The 15,879-nt window shown below is 33.7% G+C and overlaps 1 protein-coding gene across 1 annotated transcript in view; it reads left to right on the top strand.

The window, feature by feature from the left end:
• LOC26528776 (serine-rich adhesin for platelets) overlaps nt 1-15,879 on the top strand; it is a 113,080-nt gene that overhangs the window by 68,902 nt on the left and 28,299 nt on the right. The window contains exon 4 of the mRNA XM_015178405.3: nt 14,782-14,922. Within this exon, the coding sequence (XP_015033891.2) occupies nt 14,782-14,922 (141 nt within the window). The remainder of the gene's footprint in view (nt 1-14,781; nt 14,923-15,879) is intronic.

The raw sequence follows: 15,879 nt of genomic DNA, 5'->3' as shown, positions 1-15,879 counted from the left end.
AAGCTATGAAATGATAATGTGATAAAGAGAAAACGAAAATCAATCAATTGCAGGTTCAAAAGATCAAAATGCATGAATCATGAAGTGAAATTAAAGGGAATTTTACAATTTTGCTTTCTGCCTTTCAGACCACTTTAATTATGCCAACTTGTTAATGTTAATTTCATTTCTCTGTATTTCTTTTTGACATGTACAATTTATCTGAGCGAAACAAACAGGTTTTCATTTCAATAGAATGCCGGCGGTTGCTGCTGCTGTTGTATATATTTTTGTCTAAAATACTTTTTCAACTGAAACAAAAGCATCGTCTGGCATTTCAAGACCACCGACCACGACCAAAACCATTCAGCAACTGTAAAATGAAACCATCATTTAACCACCTTTTGCTGCTTGCATTCACAATTTCTTCCCCCGAGAGACGTCTCTCCACTCTTGTATGCAACTTTAATATTTAGCGAGAAAATTCGCAAATAATTTGCACAAAGGGAAGCCCTTCATTAAAAGCTCCTATGAGTGAAATGTGTTTCCCGAATGTTGGAAAAAGTATCCAACTAGGTCTAGTTAGACTGTGTTGCCATGGTTTCATCGTTTATTTTGGCCAAATTATTTAAAGTTTGAAGAAATATTAATTTCTTACAGTTATATATTATAATCAGAATTATATTATAATCAGAAATGCTAAAACATTATTAAATTGAAATGGAATTTTCAAAAAGGGAAAAGTGAGTTTTTCAAAGTTTCTAAATACTTCTTTCTATTTCTTTATATGATAATAGATACATAGCTAAATAGGTAAAGAGTTATCTTTTGAATGGAAAGCCTTTATCTGATCTGTAAGTAGTATAAGTAGGAGCATTGCAATGACTATAATGCTAAAACTAGTTGAGAATTACAAAATAACAGAAGCGAAAAGAGATGCCCATAGCTTATCATATCGAAACTTCAAATAAATTTGTAAAATTTTAATAAAAAAAAGAATTTCTATATTTCAATAAATTATATTTTTGTTGGAGTATTCACTTTTTGCTTAAGTTTTTTGTGCTGTGAAATTTTTCAAATTCTTTTTAAAGCCTTTTTTGGTGTTGACACAAAATGTGCCTCGAGTTGAAGGTGTTTTTTTCGTCTCTGTTGAGTTTGTGTGATGAATAATAACCAAAAAGCAAAGCAAAGCAAAATGAACAAAAAAAAAATTCAACCTCAAGCTCGAAAATCGCATTAAGGTAAAACGCTCAATCAATCAATCAATGAGAGCTCAGCCAAACCAAACGAAACGAGAAAAAAAACACCAACCAAACAATAAGGGAACCCAGCGAAAAAAAATGTGTTCTTGGGCCATAAATTATGTTGGCGGCCCCCTGAGAGAGCGTAATCATTTTGTTACAGTTTACTCTTTGCCTTTCTCACGAAAGTTTTTGTTTTTTTGCACAAAACTCTAGGCAATACCGTTAGGTTTTGTTAGCCAATGTAAGCAGAAACAAGAGATGCGGGTGGTGGAGTAGCGGAAGAGGGCTAGAAGGGCGCCAAAGTTCATTTACCTATAGTTAGAAACGTGCCTCTTGTTCAAAGTTTGAGATCAAAAATGTAACCCCAACATTCATTATAATGAAGAGGGCTTAGCGAAGCAGGCAAAAAAAAAAAATTAAAAAGAGAGCCATGAAATATTTCCTGCTACCAAAAAAGGCCATATGAACCCTTAATAATTTTCATTTTTATTGATTTTTTTTCATATAGATAATACGGTTAAGCAGAGACGATTCTAATTTGATTACAACTGCAATCGAAAGGGATAAATAAAATTGATTTAATTGGGATGGTTGGGTATTGCCTTGATCCTTAAAAAAAAGGGTTTAAATATTCAGTTTTGAGTTACCCTTGAATTAACCTAATATTAAGCAGCTACTCGTTTAAGGGAGTCAGACGGATATTTTAAAGCTAAAAGTCGTTTTCAATTCGGAATAAATGGTTCAGTTTACTAGGTTTTCCTTTTAAACGTTTACCTTTTATTTACTGTATTATGTCATCAATATTTTAATGACAATTTTTAAATCCAAAACAATTTAAAAAGAAGTTGTGTTACTTTTAGTAACATTTCCTGAACCAGAACAAGACTGTATCAAGACAAATGATATTTCGCATAGTTAAGTAGAACAGACTCCTTTTTATTTATCCAAAACTTCAAAGATCCTTAAATGAAATGTATTAAAACTGTTTTTTCTGGTTATTCTTTAGCAGTTTTACAAAACAGAAAACCCAATAGTACCCCAACACAAAAATAACAAAATACTTTACATATTTGTATTTTGGTTATGTAGTCTTTAACTAAATCAAACTTTGATGTCTTCTTCCATCTACTTGAAAGAGAACAAGTCGTATTCTTGCAAGACAATTTGGATGCATTGCCAGTTGTTTAAAGTAGACAAAATCATTCAATCTTTTACCTTTACCTTTATCTGAAGTAAAACTTGGATAAGGCAAAAACTGATTCTAAAAGGAAACACTTTTTGATTTCTTACACAAAAATTGTCAGTCCAGTAAAGCCAATAACCGTTAACTGTAATAAACTAAATCAAAAAATTCACTGTTAATATCCTGCGGCGATATATATGTATTTTGGTATTTACATTGCCTTGGCTTTCTATAATTCTTCCAATTTTCATTTCAACTTTTTTACAACCAAACCATTTTACCAATGATTATGTAAGAATGTTTTACACGAAATGCCTAGACGACACCTGTTTCCGGTCCAGGTCTTTGATGCTGCTTAGAAGTGCCTCTGGGCTTACGACTGAATCTGAGCTGCTTCTCTATATACAATATCATTATAGCGTCTTGTTCTACGTTTGTTCTCTTTGAGTGACTGACTGACGTTAGAAGAAGAATGACGTTTTCCCCTCTTTTTCTTAATTTTCACTTGACGTGCTTGTTTTTCCAACATTATCATTATCATATTTGCATTTTTTTTTCAACTCTTCTTTCAGCGTTTTGCTGTCTGTCTGACAAGAGTTTTGCGGCTTTTGTTTGCCTTGCAATCTCGGTTTCTCTCTCTCTCTGTCTCTCTTTTAATAATTATGTGAGAAATTGCAAAATAATGCTAGACAGATCTTTTACATTCATTCCATTATTTCTTTTCATTTTCAACTGCTTAACTATGCGAGAAAGTGTTGTGGGCGTTATGTTTTTTCTTCTGATATTAAAAAGAGAAAAAAAAGTAAGAAAATGCATGGAAAACTTTATTGCACAAATACAAAAAGTAAAAAAAAAAACAAAAAAGAAAGGAATTTTTCAACATGAATTGGCAGACAAAGTACGATTATTTGCTGGAAAAGTTAGCTTTGCACCTATTTCATTTCAGTTTGGTTAGAATTCATATCTAGTATGGAGTATATGTAGGTTGGGTAACCGAACCCATAAAGCGTTAACATAAATGTTGCAAATTTCAACATAATCGAAATACCGTAACGATATAACTATGTATATCAATGAGTTTCGTTTCAATTTGGTTGGTAAACAGAAAAGGTAACAAAAGTTTTCTGAAAGAGGCATTTGTCATTTGTATATAAATAGTCTCTTAGAATAAATCTGACATAAAAATGTTGCCGGTTGTAATGCAAAAGGAAAAACATATTTACCTGCATATGGAACAACAACAGGTAAACAAACCGGTAATAAAAACTTTAAACTTATCTCACATCCGTTTACGAGAGGCTTTCCATGCCATTCGGATACATTTCCTTTCGTAATAGTCACATTTTCAGGGAAATTGCAAAAATCGAACTGTTACCCATAATCACAATAATTGACGCCCTTGTACTAAAACTAAACTAGCCCCACTCATTATTGGTAGATACCTCAGGAACTAACAGAAACTCTGTTTAGTTTAAAAGTTCGAAATGAAAGAGGAAAACTAGATGGCTGTCAACTTTCACTTGAAGAAATATCCGCTGAATGCTGCTGCAGTAGGTACCACGGCTATGTAATTGTATTGTCTGAGGCGGCGTTGGGGTCTTTTCTTTTTTTCTTCATACATATTTTGCATAATTTTTTGTCTGAGCTGCTTTCGTTTATTGAAAATGGAAACACTTTTCATTTTTGCCATAATGAAGCGCTTATATACCATGAATATGTTGGCTAACGCCAATCACAACATACAGCAAAACAAAACTAAAAACCAAAACAGGCCACATACAACACAAAATGGGACCACATCAGCTGTTTATTTATATAGCAACAAATTTTCACTGGTCACTGAACCAAAATCCAAATACACGATGACGGCTTTGATTGTTGTCGATAAGTGTGTGTGTCTGTATGTGTGTAAGCCTATATGTGTGTGTGTGTATGTGCTGCGTGTATTTCTATCGCATTTCAATTCTAGCGTGTCCAAAATACTCCACAGACATTTTAACGAGCGGCATTTTGTTTGAGATCCAACTCAATTTCCATACACTCTATTTAACATGATTTTTTAGGGTCTAATCAAATTTATGTAGAACCAAAAATATTAAGTTTTTTTTGTATCTAAAAGCAATCAAATTTTATAATTTTCGTATAATTATAATTATACGGATCTCTAATCTAATACAACATTTTTGAAACGGTATTTAGTTTTAAGGTTCTACAATAGTCTGAATCATATAGGTGTTAGTCGAGGAAAAGTAAGACATTATTTTTCAAAATATTTTGAATAATACAAAATTTAAACACTGCCAAATAAATTTATTGCAATGAAGTTTTGAAAAAGTAATAACATTTTTGACTTTATTTTTAAGTTATAGATAGCTTCGAAGTTATTTGTCTAGACTGTAATAAGAAGAGTTTCGCTCCAATAAGAATGCTATAAAAATCCATTTCGTCAAGCCATGTTTTAGTTAAGAAAATTATCTCTCTTTGGATTGAATGTATAAACCGATTTTCCATTGTCAAAACTTTTATTAAAGTCAAATTAGTGTTCAAAATTGAAACATTTTGGTACGAAAATTTCATTTTGAAATTTGATTGATATTTCTTTAAGCTATTTCAAGCTATTTCAAAATATCGATTTCATTATTTAAATTGTCCGAGTAACTTTAAGCCCTTGTTAGATTGAAGTTACTCAAACTATTAAAACAGATACACTTCATTGCATTTGGATAACTTTAATCTAAAAGAATTAAAAAGAATTATAATTTGTCTTTCTGTTTCAATATCAACCTTAGGCTAAACATATAGATTATAACTTAAATTGTTAGGGTATACAATAGTCATAATGCCATTTTCATTTTGGTCTCTAGTTCTTAGTCTCACCTGCATTCAGTTAGCTTTGATTGATCGCAAAGCAGTTAGAGCCCAAACCCACAGCTGTGGGCAACAAAATGTTTGTTGAGTTGTTGAATGAAAGATAAAGCACCCCTCAAAAGACCCGTTGACGGTTGCTCCCAGCATCTTGAGTCTCATCTGTTTAAAGAGAAAGAGCCTCATGTTTCCCTCCACCTATGTGTCTTGACTTGGCCTTATGTTTGGGCACGAACGAATAATGCATTGCGGCTAATTTGCATATCAAAATGAGCCATTGCATGCTTTTAGAGTTGTGACTGTCGGACTGACTTTGTGAGTAAGTGAGTCAAGTGGTGGTCGTCTTCGTCTTCTAATATTTTACAAGTGGATTTCCTCCATAAAATGCATTTAAGTAAAGTGAAGTTAACCCACACCGCCACCACTACAAGTCATGGGGCCATATGCAATAAATTAATTGTGTCATTAATGTCAGAGCGCAATTTCCTGTAAGACCCTCACAACACTGAGCAATTGTTTCATATTGTAATTTGATGACCCACTCATCGTAACTGCCCAAAATAAAGTTAGTGCGGTGTTCGGCCTGGCACGTGTTGTCTTTTAAACCGAAAATGAATTTGTTACTTTTGGACGAACAACCAAAAAACCGGAAGCATTAAGTTAGTGCTGGGCCTCTGCTTTTTGTCGTCACAATTCATTAGAGGGTCTAAGCACACATAAGTAATGGAAATCTTATTTACGTTTCTAGTGTTTTAACAAATGAATTTCGATTTTTTGTTTTTTTGGTTTTCGTGTGTGACTTGTGGAATTTTCTTTGATTTAAATATAGTAAAAGTTTGTGTGTATATTAATTTCCTTTCAACTAATTACCCAAGTCAACTAATTACATAACTTGTACAACATCTTTTGTGTGCATTTTTCCATATCTATTTGTCTTGAGAACATTTTTCTTATAATGAGAATAGAATTGTCAACCTCATTTTTCCACAAATTTGCCTTAACTTGGCGATGACGACAACTAACTCAATTAGACATCAAATGAGGTTGTTTGTCTTCATTTCAACACAAAAGACTAAGAGAATGGCATTAGCATTAACATTTGCTATATGTTGGCTTAACAAATTCACACAGAAGCGTCAAAACAATGAAAGAAAAAAAAACCAACTTGTATTTTGTATAGAAAATATCTCGTATATATATAACAAATTGCCGCCACTTGCTGCTGCTGTTCCTAGATGAAAAGTGTGCCAGAAACCAAAGCCAATGTGGATATAAGTAAAAAGATATTCAAAAGAAACACACACAAATTATATACATATATTTAGATATGTATACAAAGTGGTGAAAACGACAAAATTTTAAAAATAAAATTGCATTATGAGCGCATTTGCATTTGTCTGTGCCATTTGCCCCCTTTTTTTCTATCTTCTTTGACTACATAGAACAACTTGCAAGCTATAATTTATTTGTATTCGAATGTGGATATACCATGGAATAAATTTTTATAAAATTTAAGACATATGTATATCTTGGCAATAAAATCTTTCTAATCTATATCTCTAAAATGTGAGCAATGGCTATTCCTAATAGCTATGTTGAGTTGTCTTATGGAAATGTTAGATATATCTGATGTTTTACTTCACAGTAGCCAACGACAATCGATTGGGAAAAAACTTTTATCTAACCAATTTAACCCAATATTTTAGCAAGATCTAAATATTTGCTAAAGTGTGGCAAAGTGGGAACCATGTACATGGATTTACAACGAGAAATCGTTATTAGTTATTGGATATTGAATTTTAACATATGAATATGTAGAAGCTGGTCTTATAAAATATCTCACAGCAGTTGGTCGATTTATTGATCATCTTAAGATAAGCATATGCCATATTTTATTTAGACAACTTTCTCATATCCAAAATTTACTATTTCTTAATAAAAAACTCAACTGTTCTTGATCTTATTACAAAGTCTTCTTTCCAGGTAAAGAATTTTCTGATTACATCATTGCTAGTAATACCTCAATATGTGTAATCACTAAACCAATGCGTTTATCGTGGGTTATTCACGCCTTTTGGGAACTTTACTACCTTTAAAAATCCTTATTTTAAAAATAGTGAACAAATACAGCAACTAAGAATAAACAAACGAGGAGCGACGATTCAGTCAATTGATTTGAAATGGTTATAAGCTTTCCTATTAGCTTATTTCAATCTTCAATTTTGGCAAAAAAAATTCTCACAAGAACATTATTTGCCTTTAATCGTTATAAATCTAGTCGTTTCTATAGCATATCAATGTGCCCAATATGCCCCGATTTATTTACATTTTCGTATTAAATGGGTAAACTTAATATGACACACAAATCTATGTCAACGTCTAAATTTGTCTTGGCCCAGCGCCCTTTTTCTTAAATTTACTGGATCGAAATGCTAAAAAGAAAAATACAACAAGAAAAGAAAAGCGGAAGTTTTTCAATGACATCATTTGCGGACTGAATTGCAAAATGCATTTACAACTGCATTCTGAGGGGCGAAGTTTTCTTCGCAGTTTTCCCGCTGTTTGGCCAGCCATTTCAGTTCGGTTTAATGATTTGTTTATCTCAAAATCTAGCAACCATTAACCAGACCGGACACCGACCTGCATTAGAGTTAATGAGAAGAGAGAAGAGGGGGCGGCGAAGAGGCGTATCATCATGTATATATACTTATCCGCGGCACATTAATTAAAATGCACATTTTCCACCTTTATATCCATGTTAATTGGTAAATTTAGTTTTTTATTGTCTAAAGTTTTGCTGCTTTGCAGTGCACTGAACTCACTCTGATTTATGGCTTTGCAATAGTGTTAGCGATTTTATAGGCCATATAAAAAAAAAAGGAAAGATCATAAATCGGACTATTAAATAGATCAAAACGGAGAACATAAAGAAACCGTCTATGGCTAGTTGGCACAATTTTCATTATGGTTATCACAGAGACATAAAAATATATGTCGTTTTTTTTGAGTTTGTGTTTTTTTACACATTTTTCTTGAAGATTTCAAAGAGATATGTGTGGGAAAAATATTTTAAATTCCAGAAATTTCTTTCTTAATATATTGTATTGATTTCTAAGCTTTGTGTTAATGGGAATTTAAAGATTTTACAATTTATTTCAAGTTTTAGGCGGAACCGATTATAGCAGGCACTCAATTTCATTGTGGGCTTCTCGGTTATCGATTTTTTTAATGGTTTTAAACGGTTTTTCTTAACGATAAAGGAAAAACAGTTGAGTTTTCATATACCGTTACAAGTTTTAATGGTTCTTCTTTCTACTCGAGGATCCCCCTCTGTCAGAATAACCGAAATACCTAATAAAGCTTTATTTTTTATGCGTAACCGATTCAATAATGGTGACAATTGACATGAAAGTTTCAAGGATGAGGCTAAGTCAATTGTTAATCAATAAATTTTATAAAAGCCTGAGAAAGACATTTAAGTTTCAGTTATTGCAGAAATTCAGATAATTTGGATCATCAACAGAATGTTTTCAGAAGAAATCCCTAAGATACCAATTACTGATACTGGTCTAGGGGCATTATAAATGAAATTAAAAGTCTACAATTGCAAATTACGCATTACTTTGAAATGCGTCAAAACATTTGCTTCTAACTAACGGTCATTTATTCCCTTTTTTATGGACTCGTTATACCCTTGCAAAAAGGGTATATTAATTTTGGTCAAAAGTGTGCAACGCATAGAAGGAAGCATTTCCGACCATATAAAGTATATATATTCTTGATCAGCACGACGAGACGAGTTCAAATAGCCATGTCCGTCCGTCCGTCCGTCTGTCCGTCTGTCCGTCCGTCTGGATCAACGCAAACTCCTCCTAGACCGTTGGAGCTACAGAGCTGAAATTTTGCATGTAGGCTTGTATATACTGCAGGCGTTGTATATCTCGGATTCAGCCGGATCGGATCACTATATCATATAGCTCCCATACAAATGGCAAAGTCACGAACAGTGACTTTTCTTAATAACTTCGTTATTTTCTGAGCTATGATCATGAAATTTAATATTGTTGAGTTAATTACACATATAAACGACTGTGCCAAATTTGATCAAGATCGGGTGACTATATCATATAGCTCCCATAGGAACGATCTTTCGAAAACAGTGACTTTTGTCAATAACTTCATTACTTTTGACGCGATTGCTTTCAAATTAAACATTTGTTAGTTTAATATATCTGTTAATGACTGTGCCGAATTTGATAAAGATCGGGTTACTATATCATATAGCTCCCATAGGAACGATCGGTGGAAAACAGTGACTTTGATCAATATCTTCGTTATTTCCTATGCTAAGATTGTAGGCCGCTCTTTCGGATACATTAGCCCTTTTAGCTTAAACGTTTTTCCACTTTGATGGCTATAGGTAAGGAATAAGTTAACAAAAAAGTTGCAAGGGTATACAAACTTTGACGCGGTCGAAGTTAGCCCCGGCCCTCTGGTTTTTAATTAGTTTTAGCTGAGTCACAGCTGCGAATGCGCGGTTTTAGATGGTTTTAATTTTTAGTAACTGCTGCAATTTGCACCTTTCCACACCTTTCCCATGTAAAAATGGATTCAACCATCTTTGCACTTGCTGCAAACTCAACTCGCTCTCTACTCGGAGAGTTGTTAACGTTACCGTTACCGTTGCCATTAAATTATGCATATTTATGCTCACCTGCTCCTGCTGAATGCTTCTACCAACTTCCTTTTGTCGCCTGACTGTCTCTCAATTAATTGGTTTTTCTTCAGCGCCATCAGCGCCACATTTGCCATCACCTGAGCTCAGGTGGAGGAAAAACTTGCAGTTGCTGTTGTATTTGTTTCATTTTATGTTGCGTGGGCGTGGAGCCAAGTTTTAATTGAAAGTCAAATTCAATTTTTGCATATTAAATTAAATGGCCCCGCAGCAACAGTCGCTGCAGCAGCAACAGCAACAACTTCATCAACATCAGCAACATCAGCCGCAAATGAATGACAGCAAATGCCCTTGAGGGCGGCCCACAATTTCCGCTTGGTGTGGAAAAACTTCCGGCATTTAAGGCGGATCATGTTCAATCATGTGCCAAGCATGTGAATTATGCTCTCTATTTAAAGTTTTTCCAATCGACTGTCATTAAATTTAGAGCATTACAGAGAAACAACAACACACAAGTGAGAGAGAGAGATCCATATAATGTTTCTCCCCTTAACATCGAACAGTTGACACCTTTTCCATGGGGGCTAATTTTAGTTTGGCCTGGTCGAGAATTGACATTTGCAGGGCTGCCTGTGCCCATCACTCCCCGGCATCCCGTCTCCCTTACCAACTTGCTGACTCAAAAAAGAGGGCGCCAAAAGTATTTTTAGCCGTGAGATTGCGCTCCTTCTGTGTTAGTATGCGTACATATCTCATACAGTGGGGCTTTTACCACAAAAAAAGGTATTAGGGGATTAGATAAGACAATTTTATCAAATTTTTGCCAGTCTTGTTTATGCTTACTTCTTAGTAAGTGACAAAGTATAGTTCCAGGAACGCTTGAACAGAAATTGAATCAACATTAATTTACTTTAAATTTCTTTAAACAAGAAGTATTTTGATTTATAGAACTATAATATAGAACGATCTAGGAAGGTATAAATTAATTCTAGAAAAAATCCTAAGTGATAAAAGAATCTAATCAAAAGAGAAGAAAAATCAACAAACTTCTAAATATTTTCTTCAAAATTTATATTTTAACAGCCCAGACTACATAAAACATAAGTGTTTAAGAAAACTTGAAATCTTACCCACTAAAATTTTAAGAAATAATTTCGAAAAGAATTCCAAAATGGAAATAGAAAGAATTTTGGAGGCTATATGAAATGTTTTTATACAATTTCTATTGCAAAAGGAATATTGTAATGTTTCTAGCCTTAATATCATATTTTGTATTGTTCCAATTATGTGTCCACTATTTAGCCTTTTTGGCCTACTGTTCCCGGCATTAATTTCCCTTTTTTTTGTGTCTATGTACCTACTCTTTTTTTTCGTTCGTTCGTTGTTTGTTAGCCCGAAGTGTTCCCAATAAACCAAATGCTGCCACAAATCAAAGCCTGCAATTTGTCAGCTCATTTCGTTTTGGGTTTCATCTGGTCTTTTTTTCCTCTCTCTCGTTGTCTTTTCTTTGAGACTTCTTTGCTTTTGTTAAGTTATGATGACATTCAAACCTGTCAGCAAAGCAGGAGGAGATCTGGTGTGAGGAAATATTATGCCAGTGTGTGTGTGTGTGTCTGAGTCAGTTGAGTTGAGTTGGGGATATGCGGGCCCGGCACATAGCCACGTTATAAATTTTTCTTCACTCCACTTGGAAGATTTATTTGGTTTATGTGGCAATAGTTTTCTTGGCTGGGATATAGGAGCACCTGCTAGAATGAAAAAGAAAAACGAGGCCGCAATTTATCAAAATGCTCAAGACATATTTCGTTTGCGAAATTCCTCTAGAAGTTAATACGCATTAAGAAGAGAATTTTTTTAAGTGAGATGCAGCCATTTGAAGTACCCTGTAAAATTGCATTGCATTAAATGATTAAAAAATGATCTGTATGACCTTTTTTGCTCTATTTCAGACTTTGTTTTATTGAGGTAGAAAAGGTTGCCTTTGGTTATTATTTATTTCTTGACTTTTTAGGAAAATCAATTAGAAAACGATAAAAAACTTTAGCCAAAATAAATATTGATGTTGATTTATCTCACCCTTGGTATTTTTTTAGACAGCACTAATATACCCTTTGATTCTAAAACACATATGGAACTAAATATTCTGAGATTGAGATTGTTTTGACGGCAAATTTCGTGTCTAGGTTGTGGGTACTATAAAAAAAGAGGAAAATGGAAAACTGTCTTTCTTTATTGAAAGAGCCATTAAGTTTGTTGGCATTAAACTAGATTTCCTTGATTTTCAGTGGGTGGGCATTTATGAGGCGGCTAATTAAATTGGTTTTATGGCTAGTTAACCGAATCCATATTAAAAAAGTTATAAATTCATTTCATGTCACTTAGCTGCAGTTTCCAACTAACTTGAAATGTCAACCTTCAGCTAAATCAAACCAAGTCCCAAGACAAGAAAAACTAAATATATTAATATAAAATAATAAAAAAAAGGAGAAAAAAAATAATGAAAAAGGAAAAATAGAAAATGCATTCATGCGGCAATTGTCAACGACAACGACAACGACGACGACAACATCAAATTAAATTTGCCGACATCGTCTGGCGAATGTTGTGCGCGGGTGTTGTTAGTTTTCCTCCTCCTTCACCTTCTCCTCTTCCATCAGCTGCTGCATCTGCTACTCTGTGAAAGTGAAATTTAAAATATATTGTGATAACTATCTCAATAGATAGAGAGTAAAACGAGTGAGAGACTAAAAGGCTACAGTCACATCATACAATCACAAAATGGGTGCACACAGTTCCAAGGAGAAACTGTCGCGTTCGTATTCCGAGCGATATATTCATACACAAATGATCGAACGTGAACGTTTTGGCAGTTTTGGCAAACGTACATCAAAAGCATCGACAAAAGGTGAGTTTAAAATGTCTCCATAGAGATTGATTGAAAGAGGAGACAAACTGGAAACAGGGTGAGATCTATAATAAAATGTGCTAGAAAAGCCCACACCAAACAGTAATTGGCTTTAATTTGTAATGTTGAAAAGTTATATAAATATCATTAAATTGTAAAAAAAAAATAAAGTGCCGGATTTGTTGCCCGATAGAAGGTAATAATAGTCGCCCTTTGATTGGCTTTCATCATCTGGATGTGAATAACGTATACGCACAGTTTGCCAGCTTGACTAATAAGAACGATAATAATAAATGATGTAAAAGTAAATAAGTTGGAATAAACATACAAACATTAAAGACGTTTAACATAATAAAAATGTATTTTTGTACAAAACGATTTAACGATGAACAGTCAACAAATTTTTAACTATTAACTCAGGTCAAACCCCGAACTTCAGACTAACTGAAGACTCCAAAGTTTAACCCTTTTGAGAATTTTTTTTCCCAATGTATTACGATCTCCTTTGAGCCGTCAAAAATGGTTGGTTATCACTTTAAAAAAGTCGCCAAAAAAACAGTAAATTTGTTGAAAAACTTCATATTTTTTCATAATCGCAATATGTGGCTGCCTCTAGGGCTGGGCCTATTGTACCAACCTTTTAGATAAATTGGTTACCTAAGAGATCTCTCTAAGAAAAATACTGAACTCCTAAAGATTCTAAGTCAATTTGCCAATTAAATCCGGCATATTAGCTGACATTTCATTCCCAATATTAATTAAATGCTAATGAATTGAAAACTTTACTAATTGTAGTAATTCCCAGTGACCCAAAATCGAAGAAAAAACTTTCGCTTTTCGCTTAAAGGTCAGTAAAGACCCAAAAGTGGATATTATAGACCTTGTTAGATCTTATTATAATTCGCTGAATGATTAAGTAAGACATCTCTGCAAACTATTTGCATTAACAATTTGCTGTGTCTTACAACATCAACACTTTGAGGCAATAGTTTTTGTTTCCTCTGTTTTTTTCGCACATCATATTGTTTAAGGGGTAAAAAAAAGGAAGGGGGCCAACAACGTGTTAAACGATGTCTACATTAAGCGAAAGAAGTTGAGACTACTTCGTCGACGGTCAAAACCAACACAATGCATTCCCATTGCGGTTGCCGCACAGCTGCATAAAAATCTAATAAATTTTATTTTTAGCTCTAAGCTAATTGTACTAGACGAAAAAAAAATTAAAATGTGTATGAGAAAACGGGCTAATGGGGCAAGGGGCAAAAGTTGCACGCGGCTTTAGCAAATAATAAAAATGAAAAAGTTTTATCAAGGGGGAAGATTGCCACACGATGTCACGTAACGCTAAAAAAAAGGGGGAGCTTATCACGCAGAGACCATTCGAAAGGACGAAAAAGGAAAACTTTTGTTGGCTTACACTAGACACAAGAGTGAAGATTTTTAATTTTAGTATTTAAGCGATAAAAATGCAATTATAAAATGAAATTTTTAAAATCTATTTTTGTATCTCTCTTTCATCTGTAAAGATGCCCCCCAGCAGGAGGGCTTTAATTGTTGGTGAAGAACATGCCATTGCATAATACTCATCTAATTTTACCTCTTTCCCCCTCCCCTCTTCCACTTTAAACACTTCAATTATGGAAATGTTTTGCTTTAATCTACACAAAACATTTTGAGTTATCATTAAATGGAATATACCTATGACTGACTGTGTCTCTCTCTCTCTTTGTCTGTTTGTGTACCAAAACCCAACCCATCAAGAAACAAGAGAAAAATCGCTTTAACTTTAAGCCCAAGCCCCAAACGTGTTGCCGCATAAATTATTTTGACATACCCTCCCAAAGTATATGAAGTATATGAGTATTGATGGCATTCCATTTCACTTTTATAATCTTCTTTATATTTTATTTTTTACTTGTCTCGTTTGCAGGAGCTGCCAAAAAGCGTGATGTGCGCAATTTGAGTATATCACCGACAGATCTGGGACCGCCACCAAAGACCCAACAGACGGGCAAGGGACAATCGACCCGCAGCAAGTCATCGTCATTGGCGGCCACGCCCACAGCACTACGTAAGTGAAAATTAGTTGCACAATCCATAACCGTTAGCCTTTAACTAATTTGCATCCCATAACTTAACAAAGGAAACTTTAGTTCAACATTAGATGCATTTCTGAATTGAAATATTGCTAGGTAGTCATTGGGTTTTATTTTCTAAGTAAGTTGGCTTCAAAAGGCGATTCGTGAAAATCGTTTGTTTTAAAATATAAAATAGGTTCTCGAAAATCAAAGTTTAAGTTAGTTTCAAAAAGAATACGAAATTTCATTCCAAAAGAGTGAACATTTTTGAACAAAATAGTGTTAATTTGGCTTAGATCATATCCTTCTATAGGCATCTTCTAATTGATAAAATTTGTAATCATATTCAGCACAAAAGGGTAGCAGGTTCAGGTCATTTCCATTTATTAAAATTTTAATTATTCTCCTGAACACAAAATAATTCGATGTCCTACCACTTTGAAATGTATATGTCTATCGTAATTTTTAAACCAAAGACAAACGAATGACCTACGATGCATGGAGAAATTAGCTATGGTTTGTTAGGCTTATCTTCTTAGGATTTAGGATAGGATTTAGTTCGGAAAACAACAACAACATTAACTAGAACGTTATAAACCAAAATTGGATCAAAATTATAAAAAAGTCTCTAATTATATTCAAGTATTCTAGTCTTTATTAACTTTTAATTACTTTAACTAAATAAAAGTAATTTACAAGAGATGCTCGACCTTCACGTTTGGGTTAATCTATTTCTAAAGATTTACTAGTCACTGCATCGAGATAAACACTTTGTTATTCTTATGCGAAAACTATTTTGTTTGACCCAAATAACTCAATAACCCACAATGAAATACTGCTAGTTAACAGAAGTTTATTGCCTTTATTTGTGCTATTCATTATGGACGTTCACCAAAAAAAAGAATCTTTTTGTGAGTCTTTTCATTAACAACACAAATATCAATAGCCAA

Source organism: Drosophila willistoni (genome assembly GCF_018902025.1).
Source record: "Drosophila willistoni isolate 14030-0811.24 chromosome 2R unlocalized genomic scaffold, UCI_dwil_1.1 Seg167, whole genome shotgun sequence".
NCBI classification, from domain to species: Eukaryota; Metazoa; Arthropoda; class Insecta; order Diptera; family Drosophilidae; genus Drosophila; species Drosophila willistoni.
This window is presented reverse-complemented; position numbering and strand designations above follow the sequence as displayed.